We start from the raw sequence: 16,626 nt of genomic DNA, 5'->3' as shown, positions 1-16,626 counted from the left end.
ATAATGGGAGGGCGCCAGTTGTACTCATACCCAATACTATTTATGATTTGTGAAAACTACCTAAACTAGAAGAAAGTGATGGAACTAAATATAAATCAAAGATCAGGACATCACTCCTAGTAGGTGGGGTACTGATTGCTTTGAGGGCGTCCCTTGTGGGGGCCCAGGGGTGCTAACAAGTTGCAGGCTTGTGCAGAGGATCACCCTTTCCACAAATATTTCTCTTCTGTTGTAGGTGAGGTGAGAACATACATTGCAGGCACAAATTGTTTTACTTACCCTGAAACATGCAAGAGCAGCAGCATGTAGAAGACAAAGAAGAGGTTGTGAGTATACCAGAAGATATCATAATTAGAAACTCTGCAAAAGCAAAGCAGTTTATCTCAGTCTGACTTTACCTTTGTCACATAAAAGGAACATTCATTTTGAAAATCATATGTGAAGAACACTGAACTGTCAATTGTCTGACATTCGTCTATTGAGATCAGGGTCTACACAAGCTAACTATCAAAGCTCATGAGTAATACTTACCATTTGAAAGCTTTGTATACTTCTTAATTCAAATAAAGACCATGGTGTAGTCTGATTTAGAACTTTTCTGTCCTTTTCAGTAGAATTTTCTTTTCATTTGTTTGTTTTTTGAGAGAGGGTGTCTCTATATTTTCCTGGAACTCACTTTGTAGACCAGCTTGGCCTCAAACTCAAAGACCCACCTGTCACTGACTCCTGAACGTGGCAATCAAAGGCAGGCACCAGAATTTAAGCTCTGTTTTTATGTTTTAAAATTTTAAATGGTCAAGTATTTTCCAATGTAATACTGTTCTGATTTCAAAGGATGTTTTGAAAAAGTTCAAAGAAAACTCAAATGGAAAGAAATGAAATTATCACTAAAATTTCAGCATCCTCGACCTGCTTCAGTCACTGCTTCCAGGTTTCTACCTTGAGTTTCTGCCCTGACTTTCTTTGACAATAGATTGTGATGCGGAACTGGAAGCTGAAATAAATCCTTTCCTTTTGGTCATGGTGTTTCATCACAGCAACAGAAAGACGTTCTAAGACAGCTCTGGTATCAGGAAACTGGGAGATTGTTTTTGACAGACCTGAGTGTGTTCTGGGGTGGCGGTGGGGGTAGTTGTGCAAGACTTGGAAGTTTGGGATAGAAAAAAAAATGGATGTTCAGAGTATACTGAGCTATTGTGGGAACTTTTAATGCAAAAGACACTGCAGATAACATTGGTCTGGCATATAAAGTTTCAGAGGGAAGTTTGAGAGTTCCTTAAAGACTCTATCTGGGATAGTCAATATTTTGAACTAAGAATACATGGTTCTTGTCAGCCAGCGGGGAAAAACTGGCCTTGATTAAGAAGAGACCATAATCACTGAAAAGAAATCCTTTGGGAAATGTTTTCTCCGGGTCAGAACTTAGAAGCCATGGTTGAGAAGTGGCCAAGTTGGCTGGCAACTGAATTGGGTGTGTGTAAGAGTTTCCCAGGTGGTACTGATTTTGGAGGCATGAAGGGGTTATGGAGAGCAGCTAAGTTTTGGCACTGTGAGAGGCCCAGAGAAACCATTGGTAAAGGAACAGACATAGCTGTAATAAAAGCTCCAGGATTGAAGGAATCCTAGAAAGAAGCAGAGGCTGAGCATCATGTAACAGGGCCAGAGTCCCTAACTAGACCCCAAGAAAGGATACTGGCAGGTGCAGCCCAGTTGCAGCAGGGATCCCAGCATTTTGGAGATGTTAGCCACATGGGAAGAAACCCAGGACTGCAGCAAGTGTGGAAGGAAACTTGAGTCTGTAAGACAAGCTGCGTGGAATGCGCATGGCAGAAGCGTAGAAGTGGGGATGCCCAGGCCTTTGAAGCCCGCCTGACACAGAGCTTTACACGGGTGAACATTGGTTTTTGCTTTGATTTCATTTGAACTGTTCCCAGGATCTTCTTTTTGAAAGAAGAAGTAAGCAATTTATTTTTGATTTTGCAGAACACAATGAAGAGATTTTGGAATTTAAAAGAACTTTGGAAATTTAAAAAAAGACTGGATTTTTAAAACCTGAATTTTTAAAGTTGATGTATCGTATTTTATAATAAAAAATTGATATTAAGATGAGATTTTGAGGATAAACAATAAAGGAAGGTACTATATTGTGTAATACAGTGATGTGTCAATTTGACAAGACGGCAAATTGTTGTAGCTTTTGTTTTGTTTTGTTTTTAACCTGATACAAGCTAGTGTTAGTTGGGAAAACAAACCTTAATTGAAGAAAGGTTTCCATCAGATTACCTGTAGGAAATGCTGTGGGGCCATTTTCTTGATTAATGATTGATGCAGAGAAGCCCAGTCCACTGTGGAGGGTCTCCACCTTGGGCGAGTAGTACTAAGTTGTATAAGAAAGTGGGCTGAGAAAATGGGGAGGAAGCTAATAAGTAGCCGCTCCACAGCTGCCACTTCAGTAGCGGCCTCCAAGTTCCTGCCTTGAATTCCTGCCCTGACATCATTTCTTGATGGAGGATGACACCTGAGACTCCTGAGCTGAAACAAGCCCGTTCCTCCTCATGTTGTTTTTAGTCAAAGTGTTTTCTCACAGCAATGGAAACCCTAGCTAAGATAGTGCTATTGCTCTGGAGGAGGACAGAATATAAAATAAGCTTCATTTGTTGAATATATGTGAGAGGCACACAGACTTGTTTTTATTTCATGAGTTTAGAGTAAATATTTACTTATTAAATATTAGAGGTAGAGGGTAGATATTTGTAAGAGTTCTTTGAATGACTGTAATATTTACACTAACAAACTTTAAAAACCCTCTTTAAGTAGTACTTAATTATTTTCCATTTGCTTAATTTATAGCATTTGCTTTTCCAAACAATGTCACGACAATCCTCATAATATGACTTTTTTGCCTATCTAATTTGCTTTTATCTTTAGGTCAAATATTACAAAAATGTGAATACTTTCAATAACTATCTAATGCTCTCTAAAAATAAGTTTATCTATTTCAGAACCATCCATAGGGAAGAACTGCCTATTTTCCCCAAACCTAGACTTTATAATTTATAGTTTCTATAAGAAGTTTAAAAACACACTTACCTTTTAAGCTAAGTATTTTACATCTAAAAATGTATGTAAACATACATATCAGGTACCTGTTTCAGAATTTACTATTTAAAACCTTAAGTCAACCCTAAAAGCTCAACATGCATAGGTCTTTTAAAAAGTATGTATGTACATGGTGACAGAGAAAAGTAAAATATGTTCACACAGAAAATGTTTAAAACTCTCATGTGTGTCGAGTTCCGTGGGTGGGATGGCGCATAACAACCAAGAGTAAGGGGTTTTGTACAGAAAAATAAACTACAGAATGGCAGAACTAATCTGTGAAGACTTGGAGGGGAGTATGATTATGAGTAGATGAATATGAAAGTATAAAAATAGAGTCCTTTGAAATATTATTTTCAAATTATTTTAACATTGTATACACATTCATATGTTCCTTAATTTTCAGATCTCAGTCAATGCGATAATTAAATATTTTTAAGTTACGAGACCTGCTGATATTTTTTTGTCTCTCGTTTGCTTTATCCAAGCAAAAAGTTTGATTGATTTGATTGATATGTGAGACACTTCTATTCTGAAATGGAGTGTGCTCACTCAGAAAAAAATACATGTAAGTGCTACTGACACATATCTGACACTTTTTAAGGTGTGTGGGGGGGGTTGGAGGGATAGGGGTGTGTGTGTGCTCATGCGCAGATGTGTCTGTCTAGAAAACCCCCGTTATCCATCTGTCTACAGGTATCTCCAGCCAGTGCTGGGGTCACACATAAGCACTACACCTGACTTATACATTGAGAATATGGATATGCACTCAGGACCTCATGCTTGGGTGGCAAGCACTTTCCCAACTGGGTCTTCTCCCAAGCCCCACCGCAATATTTTAACTTGAAAAATCAGTATTAATCAGAGTGTTTCTCTATATTTTAGTATGTGTCAATTTTGTTTCAGAGCTTTACTTGAAACACTATTTTATATCATAGTCAAAAACGAAAACTGCCAGCTGCAAAATATTTTTTAAAGCATATATTCCCGGGAACTCTCAAGTTCTCTGGATATGCAGTCTTTGGGCTATATCCAATTATGCTTAATATGAAAAATCCTGAAGAATTCTGCTTCCCTAGGTATTCAGTAGAAATTCCCATATATTATTTCTTTTGACTAGTAAAATGTAATTTTCAAAATCTGGAAATGAAATATAGAAATGTCTCTACTGCAACTGTACCAACCCACAAGAACCCACGAATAACCACACTGTCTAAATAATTTAGTCACGCAAGACTTTTCCTATTTGCATGGAAATGAGTATAAATGGACGGAAATCTGGACACCATGGCCAGGAGACACACAAAATGGTCACTCTGACACTTACCTTATCGCATAGGTAGAAGCTGTAATCATGAGGAACAGTACCACCACCATGCAGACACCCGTCAGCCCCGGAACTGTGAAAGAATTCACAAGTGCCTTTTAACTTAATACTGGGAAGAAAGTTTAAAAATTATGACCTTAAAGTCTAAAGTATAGTACGCCATTCAGCGGAAAGACAATTTAAATCCTATTTCTCTGTGTATACAACCCCTCAAACAAGCTGTTGAGAAAATCAGTACGGCCTCAAAGTATTTCAGACAAGGCAGCCTCTCGTTCCTGGAGCCGCATTGCCGGATGTTCTACTCATAATGGTGAAGGCATAACCTACTTCTACACATACACAACCAACCAAATGAGATTAATTAATGCGAGAGCACCCTATTTTCATGATTTCCACCACAATACTCAGCTCCTTTACTCTGTTCTATCCTTGTGTGGAACTACCACCCCCTTCTGTATCACTTCTTGGACTTCACTACTTGGAATCACCTTTTCTTAGTGCTTTGAGAATCTTGTGCAGTGTGTTGTCTTTCTATTTACCCCCCACCCCAACTCCTCCAGACCTCCTGTTTCCCCTCACCCCAGCTTTGTGTCCACTCATCATTCCCCCGCTTTCCCAACAAGGCCAATTTGTACTACCCAAACATTCACAGATGCATGGTTTTCTACTGGAATGTGGTCGACTTATCAGAAGTATACTTTTAGAGAAAACTGATCCTTTCTTTTCCAGCAGCAAAGAATTGCCAATAGCCACTCTGCTGGGGGTGGAACTCCGTGCCCAACTCCGCTCTGCATGGTAGGATCTGGGCCTATTTTAGCCTTCACTTGTCTCGACTGTGCCCTTACAATTGCTGTGAGTTCACCTGTGCATCTGCCTTGCTGAACTCAGAAGACACTGCTTCCTCATAGCTGTCCAGTTCTTCCAACAATTGTACTCTTTCCGCTACTCCTTCTTCAGCAAGGGTCCCTGAGTCTTTGGAGGAGAATAATTTTAAAGGAACTAGTGTTTAATGAAAGCTGCCATTAGCTGACTGTCGCTCTTCATTTGGAAGTAAGCGTTCCCTCATCCACATTGGTATGTCATTATGTAGATCTTGTTTAGACAATCATATTGTTGAGGATTCATGGGTGCAGTTTTCCTCTTGTAGATAAAAGACACTACCTTGAAATAAATGTCCTGGCCCTAAGGTTCTTATAATCTGTCTTCCCCATCTTTGATGATATACCCTAACTACATTGGTGCTTGCAGAAAGCTTTTAGATGTATTTTCTCTTCATATCAAACACGTGATAGGGGCTCTGAGATAACATGCAGATAAAGCTGCTTGCCACCAAGCTTGACAGTTTAGGTTTCAGCCCCATAGTTCACACAGTGAAAGTAGGAAAACTTCCACAAGTTGTCCTCTGATCTACCCCCTCATACCCAAACACTCTGAACCGTTTGCATACAAATAATGTACAAAATATAAAACCAATGCTCTGATATGGTATAAAATTGCTCTGATACGGTATAAAATTCATTTAAATAAAAAAGAAAACCCACAGACATGTTAAAATTAATGATATTTTTATAGCTACAAATTTAGCATTAGACCGTACACTATGTCTAGAATGAATAGTTGATATATACTATCTAAGGTAAAAGGTAAATATATCCCTCACCATGTTATTACTGTAAAATTAATTACTCTTCCTATCTCACTACATTTTTTAAATACATAAAATCATGTAAATAATAGTAAGTCCTAAATTTCCCATATGAGAGACTCTAAAATTGGACCAGAAGGAAGAATTATTCACCAGATTCTATCTGGAGCAGTATATTTACTTCTCACTTGTCGTTTTGATCAGGCATCACCTATGGGGCAGAAAAGCATTCACTGATAGGTAACAACTAACAAAACAGTCTGGAAACCATGTAAGAGGGTGCATGTGTGCATCATTCAGGTTCCAGCGTGTCTGCAACAACTAGTTAATAATGACATCAGAATACTCGCTATGTTAGAAACAAATTTCACTTTAAAGAGCCAACATATAAAACAAGGGATCTAATCTCTGGCACTTAAAAATTGTGAATTCTTTTCCAAATTCACAGAGTTAATGCCATCTGAAAAACTGCCCTTGCCTTATGCACCTAACCCGAACCATGTCTTTTGTGCAATTTTTTCCTATGCTACACATTTCACAGCACTTTTTCCATCTCCTCTTGGTAAATGATTACTTTCCAACCATATGGGAGGAAATTAGTCCATTTCACCCTGAAGGACATACAATAGACTATTTAAAAGCAGTATCCCCAAGTGACCTTGTTTCTGAATATCCACTCAAAGAAAAAAAGCATATATCAATCTAAATACTCTTTTGAGAATATTCATAGCTGTTTTTAATAGTCATGAATATAGATACATTAACATCAACAGATAAGTAGAGAAATAGTTGTATTGCTATACATATCTAGAAAATTAATAAGCAGTATAACAAGAAGTAATTTGGATTAAGCATCACCATAAGTTTTTCCACCTACTAAAATGTAAAAGTGTGCTGATTAATTTTTATGTGAAAGTCTAGAATTTTCATGTTATCTTTTAGTTATGAAAAGCAGCTGAGTCACTCAAAGGGATAGAAGATAAGAGGAATTACTAAGGACAATATTTGAGAGTAGAGTAATAGAAATATTTGAAGTCTTGATTTTGGTAAAGACTAATTCATATGCATATTAAAGCCAAACAAAGAATGTGTTTTCCATATATGGGCGATTTAGTAAACATTAGGCATGAAAAGATTTGAAAAACAAACAAACAACAAAACCCTCTACTTAAACCTCAAAAACTATGTGTTAGAATCCATGATTATTACATAATATAAAATTTGTGATCCGATGGACTTCCCTGATAATTTCAATATGCCTTCATTAAGTATTTAGGTTTGGAGGATTCCTGTGTTAGTCTGGACCTGCCACAATTGGTCAGTAAATAAGCATCTGTCTACAAACCATCTTAATGGATAATTTGGAATACAGCCACAGTTTTTCATTCTTAAAATATTCACTTCTGTTTCTCAAGAGTCAGAAGCATTCTTTGAAGAGTCACAAGTCTTATTAGTGTAATAAAGCATCTCAGAAGAACTACAAAGATGCACTGAGCTCAAATATTTCCTAAAATTGACTAGAGAATTTCCTGCATGAAGCAGAACAAGTAAAACATGTAGGAAAAACTTGGAACGATAAGGGGAGAACATAGCAGGCTTAAGTCTTATGACTGGAAGATGAAAAGAGAAGCCCATGACCACCCAGCGAATCTTCAAAATGGTCTGACATTGTGGTCTTGTAATTATTCCTCTGGCAAAGTCATAAGCTTACTGAATCTCATCTGGAAACTACAGAGAAGAAATTCAATGATTTTTAATTCTCTTGATAAAATCAGCTTTTTATCTAAAATTTATTGTTGCTTTTATTTTCTGTATACCCAATTTGTTTTTGCAGTTTTTTTTAAACCCAGTATACAACATATTGGGTTCTATTATGACATTCGCATTCATACTTTATTCCTGTTGAATCTCCCTGTTTTCCTCCCCCTGTTCTCCTCTCTCAGGTCCCCTAGGCTCCTCCCATGCGCTCACTTCCTCTTTCATGTCAAATAGTTTTTATTGTCCGCTTTTCCCCATTACACCCTTTCGGGTTCCAACCTTCCCTCCATGACTTCCTTGCACACACACACACACACACACACACACACACACACACAATTAAAGTAGATTTGGTTGTGGGAGAAAACACACAGGCTTTCTCTCTGACATATTTATTATACCATAACTTTCAGTTCCACCTATTTTCTGTAGATGTCTTGATGTTATTTTTCTCCAAGGTTGGATAAAATTCAATCACATGCATGTACCACATTTTCTTTAGCTGTTCATCTTAGCTGGTTCAATTTCTTAGATAGTGTGAATAAGGTAGCAAAAATATGTGTGTGCAGAATTCTGTCTCTCAAAATGATTAGGGGTCCACATAGCTCCTACTGAGTATGAGCTTCTGCTGCAGACATTTTACCCAGAATGCACAACCCCTGGGTTCAGTCTCACAAAGCTGACTGCTGATCAAAACGTATAAACTAGATTATTTCATTCTGATAACTTAAGAAGAAAAATATACAATTTGTAAAGATACCCAAACCCATTGTAATTAGAATGACCAAAAAGGTATGGGTTGAGACTATCTTAAAGAAACCCAGGTCCTAGTAAATGCAAGTGAATAGGCAAAAATTGTTTCTTACTATGTGGGATTTTGTATAGATCTGCACAACAAATTAAAGAGATAAACAGGTGGCTTTTGTGTTCAGTTAAATATTGGTGGAGTTTTCAAGTGTATCATTACATGTTTAATATAAAAATGAAGCTGATCAAAAAATCTTGGTCTAGTCGTGAATCCAGTCAGATTGAAAAACATAGAAAATACAGCACAGATGTTTATCTCTAAGTGATAAACACAGAGTCATCCTTGAAACATTGAATGGCTTCTAACACACTTTTGGCTAACAACTAAGCTAAGTTCTAATCCATTAGCCACTTATGGACATAAATTCTAAAACACAGGAAAAACAGACTAAAATTAATCACTAGTCCAGTTGCATAAACTTGTTTATATGAATTATCCTTATTTATCTGAAAGTACTTGAACCCCTCAAATAATAAAGACATATACTTGTATTTTTTGAAAAAGAAAATTGGCACATGTATCCTTATTTGCTTATATCTATTCATATAAAAATGATTAATTAGTAGCCTTTACAATGCATAATTGCACCAAACTGCCCTGTCTGAATGACCTTGAATGGGTAGTCTTGAAAAGGAACAATCAATCACAGATGGAAAAGGTAAGACAGACCCAAAACATAAGTAACTATCTTGTTTATTGATTTTTAAGATCGAATCTTGCTTATCAGTGAAAGATGACTCAATTTTTAGAACTGCACTGACGCCGAGAGTCTGGTGTTTTCCCTCTAAACATTGAGAGCAGGTACTCAGGACATGTATCTGACCTTCCACAGCACCGGTGGCAGCTCAAAGCAGGTCTTCTGGGTTATAGTCTTTTCATTCAAAGAACTGGTCGAAGAATGTACAGCAAACCAATGTCACTGACTGCTTTTACTCTTCGTTTATTTGAGCTCCAAACTACCTGTTTCCTTCCCTCAGTAGGCACTGCAGCATCATAGCTAGACTATTAACATCACGTGTAGAATGTGGTAATTTGACTATGCTAATTTCCAAAGGCCTTTGTGAATCTAAGGAAGAGCAATGAGTAACAACTTACCAGTTGTGAAGAGAAGCTTCCTAGGATCCTGAGGAAAGAAAAGAATAAAATATTTCACTGGAAAATAAAATGCTAATGGCATAAACCTCCACAAGAAGTTTGCAAGGTTTGTTGCTGTGTAGTAGAAATTAGAGCAGCACTCTTACAATGTGAATAACAACTCAATTAAGTCTCAGGACATTGTTGCCCAGAATACTGTAAGTTTAGAAATTTATTATCGTCCGGACTCTACAACTAAGATAGCTTTTAAATACTTTGTGTTCAATGCCCAACAAAAAATAGTTTTTAACTCTAAAACACGGGCCTGTCATGGTGGCACATGCCTTTAATCTCAGCACTCAGGGAATCAAAGGCAGGTGGAACTCTGCGAGTTCAAGGCCTGCCTAGTCTACAAAGTGGGTTCCTGTACAGCCAGGGCAACACAGACATGTTCTGTCACCTCCTCACGATCTGCCATCTGAAAGACTAAAAAAAAGCCAAGACAGTGGAATACTGGACAACTAACTATAAGCAAATAGTATGAAAATAGGGAAATTACTATAGGTGTTAAAGATGTATGAATTATAGAAAAGGGAGCATAAAAGGAAATGCTACGCTAAGGCGATAATAATGAGAACTAGAAAGAAGCAAATATTGATAATGTGGGGAAAGGCGAGAGGGAGGCACAGGGAGTTTGGTGGAGACAGAGAAACAGAACTCAGCCTGATCCATGTCATGTGAAGAGCTGTCACATGACAGCTAGCTAGGAAGCTAGATTCTCCAGCGAATCTCGGGGCTTTACCCGGTATATAATCACTTGGTCATCCTTTTAAAAATAACAATTCCCATGCCCTAGTCATACTAACCAAATCATACTGATGTTTACAGATGCTCCTAAAGGCAACAGCTTCGCCACACATTATTTGAGGTATTCAGTTTTACAATTTGCTGTGTCATGTGTTTCCTCTTAGGAGGACAGTCAAACAAATGATTAGAACGGTGTTGGCTGAGAAAGCTCTAATGGTATGTGAAGGACTAAACGGAGTATGGAATGAGGGGAACAGTTAATAAGAGGGCCAGTCACTGTCATTTATCATAAAAGGGCATGGAGACCGAGCAGTTTGGCTTGGTTGCAGCCTTGATCCTGGGAAGATGATGGGGAAAGTACTGAGCAACAGAGACCTAGGGAGGGCTCTACATGTGCTGCGCATCCACTCTGGCTGAGCACATACAATCTCATCTCAAGAACAAAGAGCTGAAATGAAAGAACAGCATCCCCAAGTCAGACAACACATGCTAGGAAATTCAGCTCAAGGTCGCTGACTTCATGGAAACAAAAGAATCATAAAAACATACTACCACCCTAAGTCAAATAAATTCATTATTTAGTATCCACCAATAATCCGCCTGCAGCTGTGCCCTTTCCCCCCAGCACAGTAAGGGAGTCACTGAAGTATTTCCACCTGAGATTGGCACTGTTGGCACTCACAGCTAACCCAGAGGAATTAGACAAAAGCTGTTGGGAGTCAGAAAGTAGATCTGAGTGGCAACCTTCTGGATACGGAAGGATATAAAAAGCAGACACGGCAAACTCCCATTTTTCAGCAGGGGAAACTATAGAATAGTAATTATCTGCAATTTCTATTGAAAGGGAATAAAACTCAACTTGACAACCGCATTTTAAAAGCACTCAAAGAAGCAGCAAGGTACAAATTTTCTGTAAAAATCGCAGACCCTCATTAGTTATCCTAAGGACAAGTGAAAGGAAAATGGAAGGGCAAGGACCACCCACCTCATTTTGGTATCGTGCTGCATTCAGTTCAGGGAAATCTTCACTATAGTTCACTGAGAAGTTGAGGGCATTCATCAAGTGGGCAGCCACATGCACACCTATGGAACCACACGCACCAGGGATAAGTCAGTGGGCTTTCAACACATGTTCTTTGTCTAGAATTCAACAGTTCTCCATAAACAAACTCCAAAAGTTATCTAAGCAACGAAATATTTGGTTGAAACTATTCTAAAACACAAAATAAAAATCACCTGAATGTAGATAATTTACTAAATTTTGAAAAGCTACAGTAAATAACCATAGTAATTTAGAGAAGATTCGAACTCAATGTCTCCTATCTCTCCTCTCCTCTCTCTCTCTCTCTCTCTCTCTCTCTCTCTCTCTCTCTCTCTCTCTCTCTCTCTGTGTGTGTGTGTGTGTGTGTGTGTGTGTGTGTGTGTGTGTGTGTGTGTGTTCCCCCTTCTCTCTTTTTCCTCCTACATTCTCTGTCTATCAATACAAGCATACATTTGTTTACTAAATTGGTTCCTGGATATCTTTGGGTTCCACATCCTTCATCATTCCCATAACTCCAACCTACTCTATTTTATATAATTCACTGCCATTCATCCCCAAATCTCAACCTGGTGAATGGCTTTTAACCAGCTGAATTTTTCACAATGACTAGATAATTCTTTAAGCCCAACAGTAAAGTGTTGAGAGGCATGTCATGGAAGAAAATCTAGAGAAAACAGTGATCACCACTTGACAAATATCCCACCTGTAACAGCACTTCTAACACAGTGCCCACCTAACTCTGAGGGCAAATAAAAGATGTGTGTGTCAGGGAAATACTAGAAGTTCAAGATAACTCATTTTGTCATAGCCAGGGTAGAAAATTATCTAAAGATGGGAAAGCAGGGAGCAAAGGATCTGTTCAATGAGGCTGCTATATGTCCTCCTTCCCCAGGCTCATTTTGTAATTTAAGTGAGGTATAAATTAGCATTCTCCCATAATGCATTAGATAAAGAAACTCATGTACTTTGACCCCATAACCTGTCTACTAGCCTTAAATTTATCTGTGCAGTAAAAGAAAGACATAAATTTTCTGTGCTTGCTAACAAACCATTACAGTTTAAAATAACATATGAAGCTTCCTGGTTTAATGGAAAACATTGCCTGGAAACTAGAGAAGCTTGCAGTTCCTGAAACTTGGACTATGAAATAAGAAACACAAAGACCTACAGATTACCCCCAGAAACCAACAAGTTAAGAGAGGCTTAGAATGCCAAATATCTTAGAGGTTTATTTTTAGGACTTATAAGTTAGGCAGTCAAGTTGGGCATGAAGAAAGGGTTGCATTAAAAACAGAAAGATTCACAAATTGCCATGAAGTTACAGTACTCAAGAAGAGTGTGGTCCTGGCAGAAAAACATACAAATGGAACAATGGAATAGAGAATCCAAAATATGACTCAAATATAATCCACTAATGATTTAACAAGAAACAAATGGGGAAAAAGTCAGGTTTCAACAAATGGTTCTGGAACAACTGACTATTAAGACCATAAAAAAGTCAACACACACTGATGCCTTGAGGTGTTTCCCCTGTTGTCTTCTCGGAGTTTCAGGATTACACTTCTTTTTAAAGATTTTGATTTATTCTTATTAATGTGTGTATCTGCATGAGTGTATGCACAATTGTATGTATGAGCAAATGCTCACGGAGGCCTTAAGCCAGTTCTAGAACCCTTGGGGCTGGAGTTACTGATTTTGTGAGATATAAGATGTGGATTCGAACTCCAGTCTTCATGACTGGGCAGTTTCCATTAATTCTGAGCCATCTCTCTAATCCCTATATTTTTCTATCTAAAATGTAAGTCTTTGTTCTCCATTTGAGTTGACTTTTATTTGGGGTGAGAATTATGTGAACACAGCAGGTACACAACGGCAAGGTTCTCATTCATCCGATATGTTTTCGGCAACTATGTAGGGAATCGCTTGGCTGCAGTTGCATGGGCATTGTTTCTTGGCACACTATTCTGTCTCATTGTCTGTGTATCTTCTTTTGTTTTTAATTAAATAACATACTTCTAGTCTCTGTGCACATACATGACACAAAACATATGTGGAGGTCTGAGGACAACTTTGAAGAGTCAGCTTCTACCTTCCACTTTGCTGAGGCAAGATCTCTTTTCTTTCTGTTGCACAACAAAATCTAAGCCAACTAGCTAGCCACGTGAGCTTCCAGCTATTCTCCTATCTCTGATCTAGCGAGAAGAGTTCTGGGACAACTGATCCATACCACTGCATCTGGCTATTGTGTGGGTTCTGGTCAAACTCAAGGTCAAGAGGCCTGTGTGAAACATGCTTTTACTCACGGAGTCATCTTGGAGACTCTATAGATCTTTTTTAAATATGTTAATATCATGTTCTCTTTTTTAAAAAATTATATTTATGTGTACATTTAAGTCTGTGTATACTTACACCAAATGACTGTGTGTGCCTGGAGAAACCATCAAAATGTGTTGGATCCCCTGAATCTAGAGATACAGGCAGTTGTGATACACCCAGTGTGGGTACTGAGAACTCAAGTTATCTCTTTGGCCCTGCATCATCTTATTTGATTACTATTCTTTTAAAATAAACTGAATCAAAATTGGAGTTAGAGATCATAATGCTTCCATGTTTGTTCCTTTTGCTTATGATGAGTGTGCTTTGGCTGCTCAGCCTGTTTTTGTTTCTTCTTCTCATTTCCACATAATTTGTTGCATTATATTCTCTAATTCTGTGAGGAATGTTATTAATTTTATATAAGTTACATGGAATCAATAAATTAATATTTGACTCAATGTAATTTAATTTTTAGTGCCTTTCACAACTGTCTTTAGACTCACAAAAAGAGTGACTAAAACACATAATTAGAAAATCACTAAATAAGCTTATGGTAGGAGGAAACATACAGAGGAAATCAAATATTCTACATTGGTAAGATGGACAATTCTGAACAAAAATGATGATTTTCAACTTTCTCACCTGAGAAAATACAGATAGTTATGCCACAGGTGATGTGGAACGTCTTACTTTTATCCAATAATCTTCTTGTTCTCCTGCTTGGAACCTAAATAAAAACAAATTAATATGGTAAGAGTAATACAACCAGTCAAAATAGGTATAATATTTTTCATTACACCTTTGCTAATATCATCAAAAGTGTTAAAATACAGCACAAGCCTATTAGTCAAAACTGAGGAAATTATGGCATAATTATTCACCAAAGGCATTCAAATGAATGTGAGGAAGTATACTATTGATCTGTAAAAAACTGAAAGACATACTGTTGGATAAAAAGCTTCGAACCACACTGTGTTCTTACGTTGCTCAAAGCAAACACCACTGCACTTATGTCTGGGCTGACATTTGTCCCCAACTATCATCACCACTGGTTCCGTCATGGGTGAGACTGTCTGATAACTTGGCGGAGTTTTTTAAATGTCTACATTTGATAGACTACATGACTTCCTTTTTGTTGCAAAGTAAGGTTATTTTGTAGTTAGGCCAATCACATCTGTGGTTTTAAATACCCGCTAGATTTTGTAGGAACATAATAGCCAAGCATCTTTAAATAGCTGGGCAACAACTCGTTAAGGCTATTATCTACTGAGAAATCTGGAGGGAACTTCTCGGATTCTGCCACTTATCTTCCTTCTCTTCATGCCAAGCCAATGTCCAGCCCTAGGGACCAAATCCTAGCATTTAGGAATACTGGCAACCTGGGGAATGTCATTTTCATAAATGACTGCATTAAGACAAAGACTTTTCAAATATAACTCCCTGAAAAAAAAAAAAACTGAGAAGCTTTGCTAGAGGAAATCAGCATTGCACACTTCACACATCACTGACAACAGCTCTCAAAACATAATTATCTACCCGTGTATCTCTGATTACTTTGGTGAAGAATCAGCACATGCATAAAAACATGTTCATGCTCACACATATGCAAAAGACTAATCAAATCCAAAAAAAATTGTCTTAAAAATGACACAGAATTTGCTTATTCCCTCTCTCACTTTGCAACGGTAAGCATCATAGATGAGAACTGCTACTCGATAAAGGCATCTATTTCAGCCTCTTGCATAGCTCAAAATGAGTCATGCGTGTTAAGCAATGAAAAATTGCATGCATTAGCAATCACTCTGTACAATACTCAAAAGCCACGGGACTCAGGTTTGCTCATGTGAATTTTGTTAAGGAACAATTTAGACCTCAATGAGGTCTGATAGAGTGGAAAAGAGCTCAGAACTGGAATTAACTTTTAGCTCTGTCATTCACGCATTTCTGATCTTGGTCAAGCCGTATTCTCTATACCTCAGATTCTCAAGCTTAAAATAGACCCGTGATATCTGATCGCAGAGTTGTTCTTAGGAGTCATGAGAGTTCTGAAGTACTGAAAAATAGTACCTGAAAGCATGATTGATAATACGTCTGCAATTCTCAGTCCTGCACTAGTTTTGTAGAATAGTTTTCTGACCACTTTTACAATGGCTGTGTCCCTTACCATCACTGAGAAGAAAATTTCTAAAGGAAATCCATTCCAAAAAACAGCAAAACTAACACAGGGTCCTTATACTTGATTTTTCCACAGAAATTCATAAACAGATATTTTCATACCTTCTGTGATCCTCGAAGATAAGCCAGGAGTGTCCGGCACATGGGTAAAAGGATCAGGCTGCAGTTGAGGTTCAGGACAGATGCAGAGGCTCTGCTTAGACACAATCCTACCTGAACAAACAAGACAAGGGTCAAAACAGAGTCAAGGATAAATGAAAAGCAACCTTGACCTGCACCTGCAGGTCTCGCCCTGCTCTGTAAGGAGCATGACAAATGCCAAGTCCTTCAAGAATCCTGAAGGGTTCCTTTCATCTCACTAAAGCTTCCGGAGGGAGAAAGAAAATCTTTCTGCTCCCAATGGCCATAAAACTGACTTTTCTCCTTTCTGCTAATGATATAATGGCTTTAATATATTTTTTTCTGCATTTGTGGGTCAGTTTCTTACACACTACCCTGGCCACTACCGTGGTCTCGACACTATGTGTTCTACAACCCCAGGATCAGGCATCACAGGAATCAGTACTCACTGATAA

At 38.0% G+C, this 16,626-nt stretch overlaps 1 protein-coding gene across 1 annotated transcript in view; it reads right to left on the bottom strand.

The window, feature by feature from the left end:
• Positions 1 to 16,626, bottom strand: part of Nox4 (NADPH oxidase 4) — a 109,589-nt gene that overhangs the window by 66,110 nt on the left and 26,853 nt on the right. Inside the window, exons 3-8 of the mRNA XM_038313789.1 lie at positions 16,154 to 16,264; positions 14,519 to 14,603; positions 11,504 to 11,601; positions 9,733 to 9,760; positions 4,427 to 4,499; positions 280 to 360 (exon numbers count right to left, since the gene is read on the bottom strand). Coding sequence (XP_038169717.1) covers positions 280 to 360; positions 4,427 to 4,499; positions 9,733 to 9,760; positions 11,504 to 11,601; positions 14,519 to 14,603; positions 16,154 to 16,264 — 476 coding nt within the window. The remainder of the gene's footprint in view (positions 1 to 279; positions 361 to 4,426; positions 4,500 to 9,732; positions 9,761 to 11,503; positions 11,602 to 14,518; positions 14,604 to 16,153; positions 16,265 to 16,626) is intronic.

This window comes from Arvicola amphibius, chromosome 12, assembly GCF_903992535.2.
Source record: "Arvicola amphibius chromosome 12, mArvAmp1.2, whole genome shotgun sequence".
NCBI lineage: Eukaryota > Metazoa > Chordata > Mammalia > Rodentia > Cricetidae > Arvicola > Arvicola amphibius.
Note: the sequence above shows the minus strand (reverse complement) of the source record. Positions and strands in the feature narration are given on the sequence as shown.